At 39.5% G+C, this 17783-nt stretch overlaps 1 protein-coding gene across 4 annotated transcripts in view; it reads left to right on the forward strand.

Annotated features, from left to right (window-relative positions):
• bbox1 (butyrobetaine (gamma), 2-oxoglutarate dioxygenase (gamma-butyrobetaine hydroxylase) 1) overlaps window positions 1-17783 on the forward strand; it is a 220637-nt gene that overhangs the window by 101115 nt on the left and 101739 nt on the right. For all 4 annotated transcript variants that reach the window (XM_072592701.1, XM_072592703.1, XM_072592702.1 and 1 more), the window contains exon 4: window positions 15555-15753. In XM_072592701.1, the coding sequence (XP_072448802.1) occupies window positions 15555-15753 (199 nt within the window). The remainder of the gene's footprint in view (window positions 1-15554; window positions 15754-17783) is intronic.

Below are 17783 nucleotides of genomic sequence, written 5' to 3' on the forward strand. Positions count from 1 at the left end.
GAATTTCGACTTGGTGGCTGCCAAGAGAAAGGGTGATCAGTCACCATTTTGTCAAACCCAAATAACTTTGGAGAAACCAGAAGAATAAGAAAAAGAACAAACGTTTACTACTTCCTTGATGGCTTTTTAAAGGCATAGATATTTTAGTTAAAGCTTTTCAAGTTTGAAATTAAATACAGATTTAGCACATTCATACAAAAATAATCGCATTGGTGTCTCATGTTTGGAACAATGCAATCAATTGAATATATATCAACTGATATATTACAAGTTAGACCATTTCATATGAGGTAACCGTTCTGACAAACTATGTTCAGTATTTGGCATATTGTAGTAATTGCAAAAGACTCATAAGAAAATAATCACTTCACACTAAAGTACGACTGTTTTCCAGTAAGCTTCATGTATAGCATCTTTTGCCTAATGAGTAAATAATTACCTTCAATTCAAATGATTGACTTGAAAAGAATTACAACTACTTTCATTTGAATTCCAGCAAGGACAAAAGAGACTAGTTCGAATCACTGCAAAAACCATTTAGCTCTTCAAGTGATTTCACATGTCAATGAGAATTTCAATGTAACTATATTCATTGGTAGCTAGTATTTTCTGCTGGATTACTCTGCTGTTCTGTGCAATTTGTCTGCAGAATCGGACACTCCTACAGATTGAATTCATTATTGCAAATATTACAATTAATTGCATCCACTTGCAGATCTTTATGGCTCTTAAAATGAAGCTTATTATTCTAAGCTCAAAGGCTCTATTGGCAACCTCATAAAATCTTATGAACAGGAATCCTTTGTCTTAATTGCTAGAAACTGGCTACGATTAATACAATGTTGAAGCACCCCAACCTCTTATAAGGGTCCATTTATTGCACAGACTTTGGGATAATCATCAATCCAAAAAATTTCATTTAAATATTTCTGAATACATGTCATAACATTATTGAACAATAAATGCTCCACAAATTATTACGTACCAGCCAATGAGATGGCAGCCTCATGACTAATTAAGGGCCTTTTTCCAACATAAATACTGGCCCAACTTGCATTGTGGGTGACTCTAGAATCAGTACAAAGTTTTGTGGCCTGAATTACAGAAGATGAAGTCCTACACCATCTCGGAGAAGTTGAAAAATCATAGCCCTATTCAACAAACGTGTTAAACAAACATCCAGTTCACGAAAAGTTAGGGCAATTGAATTAATGCTTTGTGGGTGACTTAAAGTTGAGGGGAACTTGAGAAGAGTGCCAATGGAGATGCGGAAGGTCACCAGACAAGATGGAAAGTCTAAAATAGTGAGGTTCACCTCTGAACAAGATCGTATATAAGTGGTTCACCAAGTGGCTGTCCTAAGACATGCCTGTATCTGGTTCTACTATTCAGGTTCCGGCTATGACAAATGTCCTCCTGATGAATCAAAACACAAATGCCACAGGAGCCCTGCCTTTGGTTATCCCACACTTCATCCATTTTGGAGTGTAGAAAGATGTTTCGGATAATGAAGATCAAATATTGTTCTATTATGATTTTACTTGCCAATCTTTGCTTCCATTTTACACTAGTTAAATTTCCTCTCATTCTATTGAAATATATCAAATAATTTTTAAAATGTATTTTCTTTTTAAATTCTATTTTAAAATAGTGCCTGGTGATTTTGGCAAATGGATTTTATGTTTGATGACATGGACTTAGATGTACTGCTACCAAAGAGAAATGCTATGAAATTTAAATATTCTAATATGCTTTGTGTGCAGATATTGAAACTAAAAGATTTTGTTCTGAGGGAAAGCAAAGATGGTTTATGCAACATAAAAGCTGAAAGGACTGTGGATGCTATAAATCAAAACCAAGTTGCTGGAAAAACAGAAGTTGCTGGAAAAGCTAAGCAAGTCTGGTAACACCTATGAAGAAAAATCAGAGTTAACATCTTCCAGAACTTCACACATGCTACTAGACCTGCTGGACTTTTCCAGCAATTTCGGTTTTTGTTTAAGGTTTTGTTTATGGTTTATTCAAGTATCGACTTTCTCTATTGAGGCATTATATGGTTATCTATTGGACCCAACCATATCTTAATCACTTTATTTTTACCTTTTTAATTTAATTTCCAGAAGTCTATTACCCTGAAACTATCTCATACTATAATTCATGCTGATGAATATAGTTTGATAGACTTACAAAAAAACACACTACTATGCATCATATAGATCTCTTGTCATATAGATTTCTAACAGAGGTCAGTACACCCTAGCTTCTCAGTTTAGAAAGCATGTAACTGCTGATGTCACTGTTATATCCTCTTATATATAATCATGTCACTAACACATGCATTTTCATTACACTTCAAACTTTTTTATTAACTGACACCTATGGGATTAGGAGTGTACTGCTTGATCAATTTTTTTTAATTTCAAAAATATAGATTAGATTAGATTAGATTACTTACAGTGTGGAAACAGGCCCTTCGGCCCAACAAGTCCACACCGCCCCGCCGAAGCGCAACCCACCCATACCCCTACATCTACCCCTACCTAACACTACGGGTAATTTAGCGTGGCCAATTCACCTGACCTGCACATCTTTGGACTGTGGGAGGAAACCGGAGCACCCGGAGGAAACCCACGCAGACACGGGGAAAACGTGCAAACTCCACACAGTTAGTCGCCTGAGGCGGGAATTGAACCCGGATCTCTGGCGCTGTGAGGCAGCAGTGCTAACCACTGTGCCACCGTGCCGCCCATATACTTTATTCATAAAATAATTTGATGGTCTGTACATTTGGTCATGCCATACATATGTCAACATTTACATAAACAGATCAGAATTTATCATTGTTATATACAGGTCTGTGCATTTCTCAATCATATGCCCATATATTTAGCTGAGGCGTCAGCAGAGCCCAAACGACTGCATAGGCCCCCTGTTCTTCTTTAGGCAGGCAGATGTTACACAGTGGTCTTTCCCCACCGCGCCTTGGCGGCAGCTGCCCCAAGCTTCAGCGCGTCCCTCAACACGTAATCCTGGACCTTGGAATGTGCCAGTCTGCAACACTCAGTCGGGGTCAACTCCTTCAGCTGGAAGATCAACAGGTTTCGGACCGCCCAGAGAGCGTCCTTCACCGGGTTGATGATCCTCCAGGTGCAGTTGATGTTCGTCTCGGTGTGCGTCCCGAGAACAGGCCGTACAGCATGGAGTCCCGCGTCACGGCGCTGCTCGGGACGAACCTCGACAAACACCACTGCATTCCTCTCCAGACTTCCTCTGCATAGGCACATTCCAGAAGGAGGTGTGTGACAGTCTTGACCCCCCCGCAGCCGCTTCGAGGGCAGTATGCGGTGCGGCAGAGAGTCCGGGCGTGCATAAAGGATCTCACAGGCAGAGCCCTTCTCACCACCAGCCAAGCCATGTCTTGGTGCTTGTTGGAAAGTTCTGGCGATGAGGCATTCTGCCAAATGGCTTTGACAGTCTGCTCAGGGAACCACTCGACAGGATCCGCCCTCTCCTTTTCCCGAAGGGTCTCACGGACACTACATGCTGACCACTTCCTGATGGACTTGTGGTCAAAGGTGTTTGTCAAATATTCTAATTGAACAAGAGGTCTACATAATCAATGTAAAAACACATATTAAATAACAGAAATATAATGCATGGGGTATACACATCACAGTCTAAGTTACCATTAGTCAACGGCAACCATAGTTATATCACAAACAACAGCAGAGAAACCTGACTCTGAAGTGTGAACTATGCTGGTAGGGACCAAGATGAGCAGCAGGTTATCTGCAATTGCAGAGTCAAAAGAAGAGCGTTAGCAGGAGCTAACTTAAAGATGCCAAGTTTATAAAATCTGACCAATAAAGACAAGAGCCTGATTTTGGCAACTAAAACTTTTATAGGTTTTGAAAACAACATCTGAAATCATTAACGAAGGTCCGTGAGCTATAATAATACCCTACAGAGGCAATGCAGAAGGTGAAGAGATTGCACACTATAATACCAAAATTTTTACAGCTACGCAAAAAAAAGTCAGAATAATTGAACTTGAACAGTTTTATCCTGTAGCTAGTAATGTAAGATTATGCATCACTTTTTGGCATCTAAATCAAAGTACAGTGTATTGGAAATCTTATGAACTTGCACTCTTGATAAAGTGGAGAAAAGTATATACCTGAAAGATTGGAAGTTTAGTGTATTGTTGCAATCTTCGCAATGTCTGAGTAGTCACTTAAGATACCAGTAGGAAGGCTCTCTGGTGAAAATTTTTTATTTAAGGCAAAGTTGCATTATTCTATAAGTGATTTAGGCTGTAATAAAGTAATAACAGTGATATGTATACCCCATACATTACATTTTTATTATTTAAGATGTGTTTTTATATTGAACAAGAGGTCCACATAATCAATCAGAATACTTGATCAAGCAGTACACTCCTGGTCCCATAGGTGCCAGTTAATAAAAAAGTTTGTAGTGTAATGAAAATGCATATGTTAGTGACATGATTTTATCTATCAGAGGATACAACACTGACATCAGCAGTCACATGCTTTCCAAACAGAGAAGCTAGGGTGTACTGACCTCTGTTAGAAATCTGTATTACAGAAATTTGTATGGTGCATAATAGTGTGTTTTAAAAAAAGCTGAGTTAGCTGGGACTCCTGAGAGTCAGATAACTTGGTCTTGGTATGGAAGAAATTGAGATGCAGGACAGTAACTGGAGACAGTATATCAAAGGGAACAGTCTCTTAGCAGTGCAAGACCAAACCTGAAGTCCTAAGCCTCCCGGTAGCTTAACCCTGAGGACAAATCAACTAAAGATTGTATTGGTAAAGACAAATAAAACCTTTGTGGCAGTGACAGAGACTCTGATTTAGATATATGTTGGAGTTAGAGACTGAAATCTTTGAGGAGAAGAATCAGCAGCAGACTTCAGGGAATACAATTAGAGACCTACCTAGAGTTAGAGGTGAACTGAAATCCTTGACAATAGCAGCACCAGATAAGTTACTCTCCCTGCCGGTCCCAACAGAATTTTGAAAATACAGAATGCACACACAGATGTCAGTGATGGGAATTGTTGAAGAAGCAGTTTCAAACTGCAAGAGGTTTGTTGGACCGAGGAGCAGAAGCACCTGTTAGTATGTTCCTGTATGCAGTCAAGCCTGTAGCTTAAATGCCCTCATAAGACAAAGGTTGGAAGAAATTATTGCAGATTTCAAGTCTATCCTTAAGGCATTTGGAGCATATTTCAACCAAAATCAGAACCACATGATAGAACAAGCACAATTTAACAAAGATTTCAGAGATCTGGGGAATCCATTGAGTTTTTCCTTAGTGACTTGTGTCAAATAATTGATGTGGAAATAAAGCATTTAAAGATGAGCTGATTCATACTTGGTTCATTATAGGCAGTTGTGATGACAAGTTGATATTTTAAAATCAAAAGAGGACTTGATTTTGGACAAGCAATTCAGGATGTAGTACACGCTAAGGTCAGAGCTCAAAATCATGCCATTATCCAAGGGGGAATACTGAGGCTTCAGTTGAATAGGTCACAACATAGCTCCAATTACTCAAAATGTCACACCAATGGGGAAAGAATGGGAAACTAGTACAGCAGCCATTTTAGGATGTTGGAGCAAAGCAATACCACGGATGCCATGAATGGAGAGCAGCGTTTTTCTAATGTAAGAAGATTGGTTATTTGAAGTGGTTTTGCAGATTTAAATACATCACCACGAAAACTGCATGCCAAGGAGAAAATTCCAAAGAGGGAAACAAATTATTGAAAAGCAGAAAGTTAAATAATTTGCAAATAAAGAGAAACCAAGGTAAAGCTGCTTTTTAAAGTGAAGGCAAGGAAAGCAAACAGATTCTGGACACTCACACTGGAAGTGAAAGGCTCAAAACAGAGGTTTAGTTAATACCTGTGCAGCAGTTTTAGCTGACCAGTTGCCATAGTTTGAATTAGTAGTTGTCCAGTCAGTGTAGATGAGACAACAAGTTCCAGGGGGCTCATTCCTTCAAGTACGAGGTCAGTTCATTGCCACACCTATTAAGAGGTGAAGGATCAAACAAGACTCCATATCTTAATGAATCAAGCAAAATGTCTTTAAGTAGGAATGCATGTATACAATTAAGTCTTCTGAAAAGAATGAATACAGTATTATAGGAAGACAATGGAAAGGAATTTCTTCAAAAATTCCCAAGTCCCTCTTTCAAGGTCCAGGAAAGCTCAAGAAAGACTGTCACATCACATTACTTCGGGAGGCCAATTATACGGTCACAGGAGGGTTCTAGTTCCATTGCTGTGGAGTGTTAAAGCACAGCTTGACAGTATCACTGACACAGCCAACAAATGGTTCAGTGATTGCAACAGTTCCCAAGTCAATTGATGACCTCCGGCCATGTGTAGAGTGCACACATTGAAAGAGACAACCACCTAATGTTTTCAGTGGTTAACAGCCTGAGAAAAGTAGCCCATAGCATAATTTTCACAAAGTGAAATGCTATCAGCCATCTTTGGCAAATAATCTGAGACTACAAGTCAAGATTGTTAATGATCTTTACCACATGTTTCAAGTAATTTTGCTTTAATCATCTATCCTTTTGAAAATCATAATTCCCAGAAATATTTCAATTTGGAATATCTCAAAACCTGTAAAGGAGAAAGGAAATATTTTATCCTATGAATGACATAATTCTAGAGGATACTACAAATGGAGCCCAATCATAGGATTTGTGAAGTTCTAAATGCATTGCAGAATGCAGGCCTTACAGTGAATGAGAATTGTTCATTTTCAAGGATGAGAATTTGATTCTTGGGCTGTATCATACAAAAGGAGGAGGCCATAAACCTATGTGGTCATGTCTTTTCCCAATGACCCTTTACCTTGTGTCTGTTCAAATAATCATTTTGAATATCTCAACTGAATCTGTCTCCACCACACCTTCAGCCATTCTAGACCTTAACTGTTTGCCATGTGAAAACGTTTCTTCTCCCATTTTTTTTTGCAAATTACTTTAAACCTTTGCCCTCTCATTTTTGATCCTCTTACAAATAGAAAGAGATTCTCCCTATCTGCTCTGTCCAAGCCTGTCATAATTCAGAACTAGAAAACTTAGTGGAAGGCTGAAGTTTGAGGATGGTTTTTGTGGACATAGCTTAGACTATTTAAAGGCAGAATGCAGCAAAAGATAGATTTAATTGAAAAGGAAATGGAGATGGTCACAATTGTGGGAAAAGAAGGAAACAGAATAGCAGTGAATTTCGTGGGAAGTGAACTGAAGCTTCTCTTATAGAATAACAATGTATAGAATAGAAGAGCAATTTATTGTCACGTGCATTTTTACAAAAAAAAATGCAGTATCTGAGCTCCTGGGCTGAGGAGCCATATGTTGTGCTGCTACTCCGCTGCCATCTAGTAGGTGAGATGCACTTTTTTAGATAAGAGACAAGAAACTAGTTCATGTAATATAAAAAGGAATAGGAATGGCAGTGAGGGTGACCTCTCTAACCCCAAAGATGACCCCCATTTAAGATTAGAAATATTTAATGTTCTAGCAAGGACAACAAGAGGATTTAAATGGCCCTTATTGGTTAGTGAAAGAATACTCCACTCATTTGAATTATTACGTATATGTCATTTGGAGTATTACGCTGAACAACAACTTTCCAGCTACAATTTTCCTATAACCTAGATTCCTCCAATTCATCTTGCCGTTCATCTAGCCTTGCAGACTTAATTTGTGAAAGTTATCTTTCATTTTGATGCATTCTAAGCTATTACTACTTCTCTTGCAATATTTGAATGATGACAATAAGCAAGAGGAAAGATTTGGAGACTACAGTAAATTTATATATAAAACTTTTCTTCCTCCAGAAGAACTTTGTGAATACAAATGGTGCAATAGCAAACAGATTTAGATGTCCATGTGGAGGGGTGATCTGATCAGTCATTTTAAAATGATAAATAAATTTGAGAAAGTGGATACAGAAATCCATATCCTTTGATGAAAAAATGAGGGGATATGATTTTAAAATTATGGCTTTGTTATTTGGATATGCATTCAGGAAGCATCTCTTCACACCAAAGGTAGGAGAAATTGGGAGCGCTCTATCTGAAAAGATGATGGATGTTGGGTCAGTTAGAACTTTTGAATCTGATGATTTATGTAAGTCAGGGTATTAAGCTACATGAGTTAAATGTGGCTAAATGGATTTGAGGTGTACTCATCCATGTACTAACTGAATGGTAGACCAGGCTGGAGGAACTGAAATCATCCACTCCTATTCCTTCCTTTGAAATTTGAGGCCATGAATTGTGTTTATTTCTTTTGCTTGAGGCAACCTTTAGGACTGCAGCTAAGGGACAATTGAAAATAATATATTTTAGACATGCTGCTCAATTGTATAAGATTAAGAATAGTGTTTGTGTACTCCAACTCCAGAAAGACTGCAAATCTTTCCAAACACAGAATCTAGTATTACCTACCAACTTCAGTTTCTAAAGCATATTCCTTGGTGATCAAACTGGAGATAAGGTGGCAACTTTGGCCCTAACTAATGTTTCCTTTGGCTCTCAGGAACAAAATAAATTGCTGAATTGACATCAAAACAGTAAAGTACAATCCCTGAGCCAAGCTCCTCTTGTTCAAAGTCAGTCTTTCAATTAATCCTGAGTTTCTGTGACATCATTCTCCTTACTCGCAGATCAAAAAAAGCAGTGATGAAGTATTATTGAAGTAGACACACATAGCTAGTAACTTGGCTGCACTCAAAAACTACTTAAGGCCAACACAGTAAATGTAATGCTGACACTTTTTGGAGTTGTATTTTAACAGCTAGGCCAACATAGTATATATGATGTTGATACTTTTTGGAGTTTTTATTTTGAGAATCACAGATCATCTTCACTTGGCACTAGCTATACTTCTTTACCCATTATAAAACATTGGTCTTTACTGTTTCATGTGAAATTTCAAAGAAGTATGCTTTTAAAGAATGAAAGACAAATTACGTTCAAAAAGCTGATATGATTCCTCTATTTGCTGTGCTCTAAAACATATTAGTTTTTGTTTAAATGGAACTTAAACAAGCTCAACATCTTGAAATAAAGCAAAAGAGTATTCATATTATTATTATATGTAACTAAGAAGCGATGTATCTTTTAAAGGGATTCTGCAGGTTATGTTACTGAATTAGTGAACTTAATGATTCAGAGAAATTTTGCACTGGACCCTAATTTTAGGGTTAGAAATCTCCCACGGCTGGATCATTTTGGATTCAAATCTTGGGCCCCGTCCTGCATTGGCATTGATGATGCAACACGATTTTTAAAATTAAGGGTTTGAGTGCAGTCCAACTAATGGCATTAAAAGCAGCTTGGACTTGGGACTTCACAATGGAATTAATTCTAGCCTCAGGATCAATACTCCAGATCTAAAATTCAGCCAAATGTTTCAGGTCAATGCCTGTTATGTGAGGTGAGTGATTTATATATAAATATCTAGTGTTTGAATCTTTAACAAGTATCATGTGGGTTTAGTCTGGGTCTATGATTGTACGTATTTCTGTAGCCATGGTGTTTCCTTTTAAAGCACAGTATGCTTGTGAGACTTCCTGGAGAGTAATGGGATTTTCTTTTCCATAACTGAGTTTTACAAGCAAATAAACTGAATAATTGTGTTTTAGGTAGAATAATCTGGAACTTGTTTTTCATTGGCTTAAGAAAAAAACCAAGAAAGCCCTTTCATTTCACATTTTGCATAAGTCTTGGCTGAGGCTGGATGTGCATAACAGTTGCTCCTGAAGTTTGGAATTATAAAGAAATCGATTACTTTTGTGTAAGGAGTGCAGTTTTAAAGTTCAAGACCAGAAGTGCTTGGTTAAAACTCTGAAGGGGTTATTTGAAGCTGGAAAGGCAAGCCCAATTATATGTAAATTCAAAGAAAAGGCTATCAGAATCTCAGGATAGGAATTAAGACCATAGTTAAATTAAGTCCTATATATGTGATAAAGAGAATTCTTTCTGGTGTTAAGTATTGGTGGGGGGTAATGATGCATTTACTGCCTATTTTATAGAAAAGATATCGCATATGATCGTTCAAATGCTGCAAAGAGAAAACCTGAAGCAAAAGCTGAATTTTATTTTAATGTTTAGAAGACCCATATTTTCACCATGACTTTCAGCCTCTTCATTATAGTGTAAATGGCATTAAACATCCAGGATTCTAAGTCCCATCCTCAAACCTAGCATTTGTCATTTTTACCAGGTTGGAATTGGGAGAGTGGTTTGTAAATCATGTGTGTGTTTCACAAAGGCAGATGGCCATTCAAATGATCAATTACCTCCAATATGATGTGAACATTAAACCAGATGAAAGCAGGCATGTTCTTAGTTCATTTGGTTTGGATAGCCAGGGTACCCCTTTGGAGAGCTAAAATATATCTATGAATATGATTCCAGGATACCTTGGAAACTATCAAGAACTGTAACAACTGTCAAAATATGTTTTTTGAATGAAGACATTCAGGGAATGTAGTTTTCCTGAATATAGAACTTTAAGTAATAGATCCAAGTTAAAACCTTGGTGGAACCTCAAATTGTCTTGTTCCAACAGTTGCTTAGTGCAGTATAGTGGTACTTGTTTTTTATTCATTTGTGGGACTTGTGGTCTCTGGCTGGCCAACAATGATAGCCCATCCCTATTTGCCCTTTAGAAGATGGTGGTGACCAGCCTTCTTGAATCGCTGCAATCCATTTGCTGTGGGTTGACTCACAATGCCGGTAGAGAGGGAAATCCAGGATTTTGAACCAACAACTATGAAGGAACGGCAGTATATTTCCAAGTCAGGCTAGTGAGTGGCTTGGAGGGGAACATCCGTTGGTGGTGTTCCCAAGTATCTGCTGCCCTTGTCCATTTAGATGGAAATGGTTGTGGGCTTGGAAAATGCTACCTAAGGATTTTTGGTGAATGTCTGCAGTGATAGTACACACTGCTGCTACTGAGTGCCGGTAGTGGAGGGATTGAATATTTGCAGATGTGGTGCTAATCAAGGGGGTTGCTTTGTCCTGTATGGTGTCAAGCTTCTTGAGTGTTGTTGAAGCTGCACCCATCCAGGCAAGTGGGGAGTATCCCATCACACTTCTGACTTGTGCCTTGTAGATGGTGGATAGACTTTGATGTGTCAGGAGGTGAGTTACTCGCCACACTATCCCTAGTGTCTCACCTGCTCTTGTAGCCACTGTGTTTATGTGGTCAATCCAGTTGAATTTCTGGTCAATGGTAACCCCAAGGATGTTGACCGTGGAGGTTTCAGTGATGGTAATATTGTTGAATATCAAGGGGCGGTGGTTAGAGTGTTTCTTATTGGCGATGGTCATTGTCTGGCATTGTGTGGCGTGAATGTTACTTGCCACTTGTCAGCCCAAGTCTGGATATTGCCCAGATCTTGTTGCATTTGAGCACAAACTGCTTCAGTATCTGAGGAGTCGCGAATGTACTGAACACTGCAATCACTGGCGAACATCCCCATTTCTGATCTTATGACTGAGGGAAGATCATTGATGAAGCAGGTGAAGCTTGTTAGCCTAGGACACTACCCTCAGACACCCCTGCAGAGATGTCCTGGAGCTGAAATGACTGACCCTTCACATCCATAGCCATCTTCCATTGTGCTAGGTATGACTCTAACTAGTGGAGTATTTGCCCCCTGATACCCATGCCAGGGCTCCTTGATGGCATACTCAGTCAAATGCAGCCTTAAGGTCAAGGGCTGTCACTCTCCCTTCCCCTCTGGAATTCAGGTCTTTTGTCCATGTTTGAACCAAGGCTGTAATGAGATTAGGAACTGAGTGACGCTGGCGAAACCCAAACTGGGCATTGCTGAGCAGGTGCTGCTTGATAGCACTGTTGATCACCCCTCCATCACTTTACTGACGGTGGAGAGTAGACTGATTGTGTGGTAATTGGCCGGGATGGACTTGTCCTGCTTTTTGTGTACAGGACATATCTGGGCAGTTTACCACATTGTTGGGTAGATGCAGTGTTGTAACTGTACTGGAAGAGCTTGGCTAGGGAAGTAGCAAATTCTGGAGCATGCATCTTCAGTACTATTGCCGGAATGTTATCAGGGCCCATTGCCTTTGCAGTATCCAGTGCCTCCAGCCATTTTGTGATATCACATGGACTAGTATCTGTGATGCTGAGGACCACTGGAGGAACCCGAGTTGAATCATCCACTTGGCACTCCTGACTGAAGATTGTCGCAAATGAATCAGCCTTAGCTTTTGCACTGATGTGCTGGGCTCCTCCATCATTGAAGATGGAGGATATTTGTGCAGCCTCCTCCTCCAGTGAGTTGTTTAATTGTTCACCCCCATTCATGACTGGATGTGGAAGGACTACAGAGCTTAGATCTGATCCGTTGGTTGTGGGATCGTTTATCTCTGTCTATCACTTGTTGTTTAGGCCATTTGGCACGCAAGTAGTCTTGTTTGGTAGCTTCACCATGTTGACACCTCATTTTTAGGTATGCCTGATGCTGCTCCTGGCATGCTCTCCTGCAATCTCCATTGAATGAGGGTTGATCCCCTGGCTTGATGGTAATGGTTGAGTGGGGGATATACCAGGCCATGGGATTACAGATTGTGCTGGAGTACAGTTCTGCTGCTGTTGATGGCTGACAGCGCCTCATGGATGCTCAGTCTTGAGCTGCTAGATTGGTTCAAAGTCTGTCCCATTTAGCACGATAGTATTGCCACACAACACAATGGAGGTTATTCTCAATGTGAAGGTAGGACTTTGTCTCCACAAGGATAGTGCGGTGGTCATTGTTACCGATACTGTCATGGACAGATGCTTCTGCAGCTGACAGATTAGCAAGGATGAGGTCAAGTATGTTTTTTCCTCTTGTTAGTTCCTTTACCACCTGCTGCAGACCCGGTCTGGCAGCTATATCCTTTAGAACCCGACCAGCTCGATCAGTAATGCTGCTGCCGAGCCACTCTTGGCGGTGGACATTGAAATACCCCGCCCAGAGTACATTTTGCACCCTTGCCATCCTCAGTGCTTCATCCAAGTATTGTTCAACATGGAGGAGTACTGATTCATCAGCTGCAGGCGGATGGTACATGGTAACCAGTAAGACATTTCCTTGCCCATGTTGAACCTGAATTCATGAGACTTCATGGGGTCTGGAGTCGATGTCAAGGACTCCCATGGTAAATCCCTCCCAACTGTATACTGCTACGCTGCCATCTTTGCTAGGTCCGTCGTGCTTAGGGAGATATTCAGGGATGCTAATGGTGGTGTCCGGGGTGTTATCTTTAAGGTATGGTTCCGTAAGAATGACTGTGTCAGGCTGTTGCTTGACTAATCTGAGACAGCTGCCCCAATTTTGACACTAGCCTCCAGGTGTTGGTAAGAAGGGCTTTGCGTGGGTGACAGGGTTGTTTGTGTTTTTGCCTTTTCCAGTTCCAAGTTCGAAGCCAGGTGGCCCGTCCAGTTTCATTTCTTTGTTGTGATTGTCCAGCGATTGAAACAATGAGTCGCTTGCTAGGCCATTTCAGAGGGCAGTTGAGAGTTAACTGTGGCTGTGGAGTCACATGTAGACCAGACCAGGTAAGGATGGCATATTTCCTTCCCTAAAGGGCATTAGTGAACCAGATGAGTTTTTCTAACAATTAACAATAGTTTCACGGTCCTCAGTCGACTCTTAATTCCAGTTTTTAAAAAAATTGAATCCAAATTCCACCATCTGCCGTGGTGGGATTCGAACCCAGGACCCCAGAACATTATTCTGGGTTTCTGGATTAATAGTCAAGTGATAATACACTAGACCAATCTCCTCCCCTGTGGTTAGCACTGCTGCTTCACAGCATCAGGAACCCAGGTTTAATTCCAGCCCTGTGCAACTGTCTGTGTTGAGCTTGCACATTCTCCCAGTGTCTGTGTCTCCGCTGGGTGATGCACTGTCCTTCCACAGTCCAAAGATGTGCAGGTTAGATGGATTGGCCAAGCTAAAAGGTACCCTGTCATGACCAAAGTAGGTATGATGCATTCACATCATGACTAGCCATGGTAAAATCTCCATATGTGGTTATGGGAATGGGATCAGTCTGGTTTAGATGCTCTTTGAAGGGTCAATGGGCCAAATGGCCTCTTTCTGCACTGTAAGGATTCTATCAACTTTATTTTTACTTCCTGTCTCTACAGCTTTTATAGATACTCGCTGAACTGGCATAGTAAAGGTAGGGGAAATGTTGGTAAGTGGAAATAGATACAAAGATTACATACTATAAGGAGCTATGTGTCAAATGCATTAGGTAGCATGGAGGGGGTATGAAACATGTGCAAGAGTGAGGGGGAGTGAGGGAGAGAGGGCTGGAGGAATATGTTATACTCTATTCTTTTATTTTAATCTTTATACACAGTGCTTGAACTCTGAAGTTGGCTTTTCAGCCACCCCCCAATCAAAAGTGGGAAGTGTGAGCAGCCAGTTTTAAAAGCTAGATTCATGGAACCGGAAATTCTCCCACCTCTATGCATTGGACCTGGTAATGAAAATCGGGGCCTAAGTGTTCACACTGGCTTTCTGATTCATTAGGGAAATTACAACAATCTGTGCCTGCAAAAGTCTCATAAGTATTATGATTTACCCTGCTTTAATAAACGTCGGTCAGTCAAGCTGCATTTATTTAGTTTGTTATGACGTTATTTGCTTGCATTTATTTCATACCTTATTTCAAGACCTTATTCAAAGCACTTCACGGACAACAAAGTAGCTACCATGCATTCACATTATGACTAGAAACCTATGCCATATAAAAGAAAGTAAGAAATATCAATATTTACAAAATATTTGAAATAACGAGCATATTAAAACAAAGTTTACAAAAATATGAGATATTGAAATAAGGTCTCCTTTAGGGTTCACTTCACACTGTTTCCATGTCAGGACAATGGGAGTACCCTTTGCTAATTTTTCCTATCCTTCCTAGATAGAACTCTTAAGATCGAGAACTTTCAGTAAGTGATCTCCACTTTGTTTATGACTCCAGGATTCCCTCTGCAAATGTTTCAATTAAGAATGGAACACACATGAACCATTGTGTTGAATTCTTTATTTACATCATGAAAGAGTTTAATAGCTTATTTGAAAGAAAAATGGAAAATCTTGAAAATACTCAGGTCTGGCAACATCTTTGGAGAGTGAAACAAAATCAAAATTTCAGGCCAATGACCATTCATCAGGATTTGGCAAGTTAAGTAACTGAGTCAGAGGTTTGCAAGTGCAGTTCCTACTCCAGGATTTGAGCGTATAATTGAAGATGACATTTCAGTACTGGTCTGAGGGCACTCTGATCTGACAGAGATGCACGGTTTCAAATAAGATTTTATACAGATATTTTATTTGACTCTTTGGGCGAAAAAAAGACAGATTTTGAAAGATGAATCAAGAGATCTCCTTAAAAAGAAAAGTTGCATTTAAAATTAGACTGTTTTACAACCCTGAACATGAGTTCACATTTGTTTTGAAACAGATCGACAAAATTGGGGGTCAGAACTTCAAATCCCTACTGCCAGCTTTGAGGAGGTGTTGGATAACGATGAAGTTGCCTATCAATGGCTGAAAACTCTCCGTAGAATAGGAGTTATGCTACTAAAGAATGCTCCAGCAGAAAAAGGACAAGTGGCTAAGTTAGGAGAAAGGATTGGCTACCTGAGATTAACATTTTACGGGTAGGTGAAACAAATAATTCAAATCATTACAACATGTTGCAACAAAATGCTTTACTCTGTCTGTCAAGTGTGAGATTGTAACATATGCAATTGTGAATCCTTCCAAATAGATCCTGAAATGAATCAGCAACATTTGGTTCATGCATAGGTTTTGAAGTCAGGAACTTTTTGAAAAGGCAGGAAACCTAAGCTCAAGACAGAAATCATCCAGTGGGAGTAACTTATTCAAAGTGGAAGAAAGTGGGAAATGGTCATCCACAGGATCTATATATGGATCTGTTCACAATTTATATTTATGATTTTAACATTAGAATCAAAATAAAATTTCCAAGTTTGTAAATTACACCAAATTTGGGGAATGTGTTACCTGCAGGGTTGACAAGAACTAGAATAACTTGCAGCACGTCAATAATAAACTTGCAGAATAGACAAATAATTGACAAAAGAAGTTCAACGGATAAATGTGTGTATTACATTGTGGTAACAAGAATCAGGAGTTGGAAGGTGCATGTACAGAGGAACCTCGATTATCCGAAGGACACAGGCGGGGAGTATTTCGTTCGGTTAATTGAATTCCAGATAATTGAATGCTAGATATCATAGTTTAGCCGAGCATCGGGACATTGCGATCCTGCCGGATAATCTAATATTCAGATAATCGAATGCCAGATAATTGAGGTTCCTCTGGAAATATGGATATATGTAGGTATGATAGAAGAATAAATGAATGTTAAGAGTACAAATACACTAATCACTAAAGGTTGTGCCACAGGTCAGGAAGGTGATAGGAAAGCAAACCAAGCTTATTTCCGGAAGGATAGAATTGAACAATTGGCAAGTTATGCTATGTATATGTATTAAACCTTAGTAATATGTGCAGTCTGGTCACCATAATATTAAAAGGATAAAAAGGCATTCAGGTGTGTGCAGAGACGATTTACAAGGATGACACCAAAATATGTGGAAATACACAGGAAAGGTGACGGCATTGTGATAATGTGATCCAAAAGACCAGGCTCATATTCTAGTGACATGGGTTTGAGTCCCACCATGGCAGGTGGTGAAATTTGATTCTATACAAATCTAGGATAATAAAAAGCTAGCATAATGATGACCGTGTAATCACTATTGATTGTTGTTAAAAGCCCATCTGTTTCACTGATGTCATCCTTACTTGTTTTGGCTTACATGTGACTCAAAACCCATAGCAATGTGGTTGACTCTTTACTGTTTCTGTGGAATTAGGGATGGGTGATAAGTACTGGCCTACCCAGCAATGGCCATGTCCCATGAAAGAATACAAAAAAATTGGGAAAGGATGGAAAGTCTGGATCTCTCTGCAGTTGAAAAAGTTATGGTTGAGAGTGACTCAACAGAGGTCCTTAAAATTATTATAAGTTTTGATAAGAGTGAATACAGAGAGAATGTTTCCTCTTGTCAGAAAATAAAACATAATTAGAAGCCATCAACGTAAGACAGTCAAAAAGAAGTCCAATAGAGGATTCAGAAGAAGATTCTTTATCCAATGAATGGTGAGAATGTGAAACTAATTTCTTTAGAGGTTGGTTGAAGTGAACAATATATTTATACTTCAGTAGAAGCTAGTCAAGCATATGAAGGGAAAGGGAATAGGGAGTGTAAGAAACCTTTTATTTTCTTTTTGGGTCTGTAAGCTGAAATAGAAGTTGAACTACTACATACTGAAACATCAGGAAAGTTTTGCAACTTGGAAAAATCAAGTACTGCATATATTTAGCTTTGCCAGACATGTTGCTCTTTGGAGCATCCATGTAGCTTCGAAATCGACATTTCGGGCAAAAGCCCTTCATCAGGAATTCCTGATGAAGGGCTTTTGCCCGAAACGTCGATTTCGAAGCTACTTGGATGCTGCCTGAACTGCTGTGCTCTTCCAGCACTACGAATCCAGAATCTGGTTTCCAGCATCTACAATCATTGTTTTTACCATGTTGTTCTTTGCACTAGTGAGAAAGATAATTTGAAGCTTACTGGCAATGAGAATCTTTGAATTA

The sequence above is a fragment of the Chiloscyllium punctatum genome, chromosome 22 (genome assembly GCF_047496795.1).
Source record: "Chiloscyllium punctatum isolate Juve2018m chromosome 22, sChiPun1.3, whole genome shotgun sequence".
In the NCBI taxonomy this organism is placed as follows: Eukaryota; Metazoa; Chordata; class Chondrichthyes; order Orectolobiformes; family Hemiscylliidae; genus Chiloscyllium; species Chiloscyllium punctatum.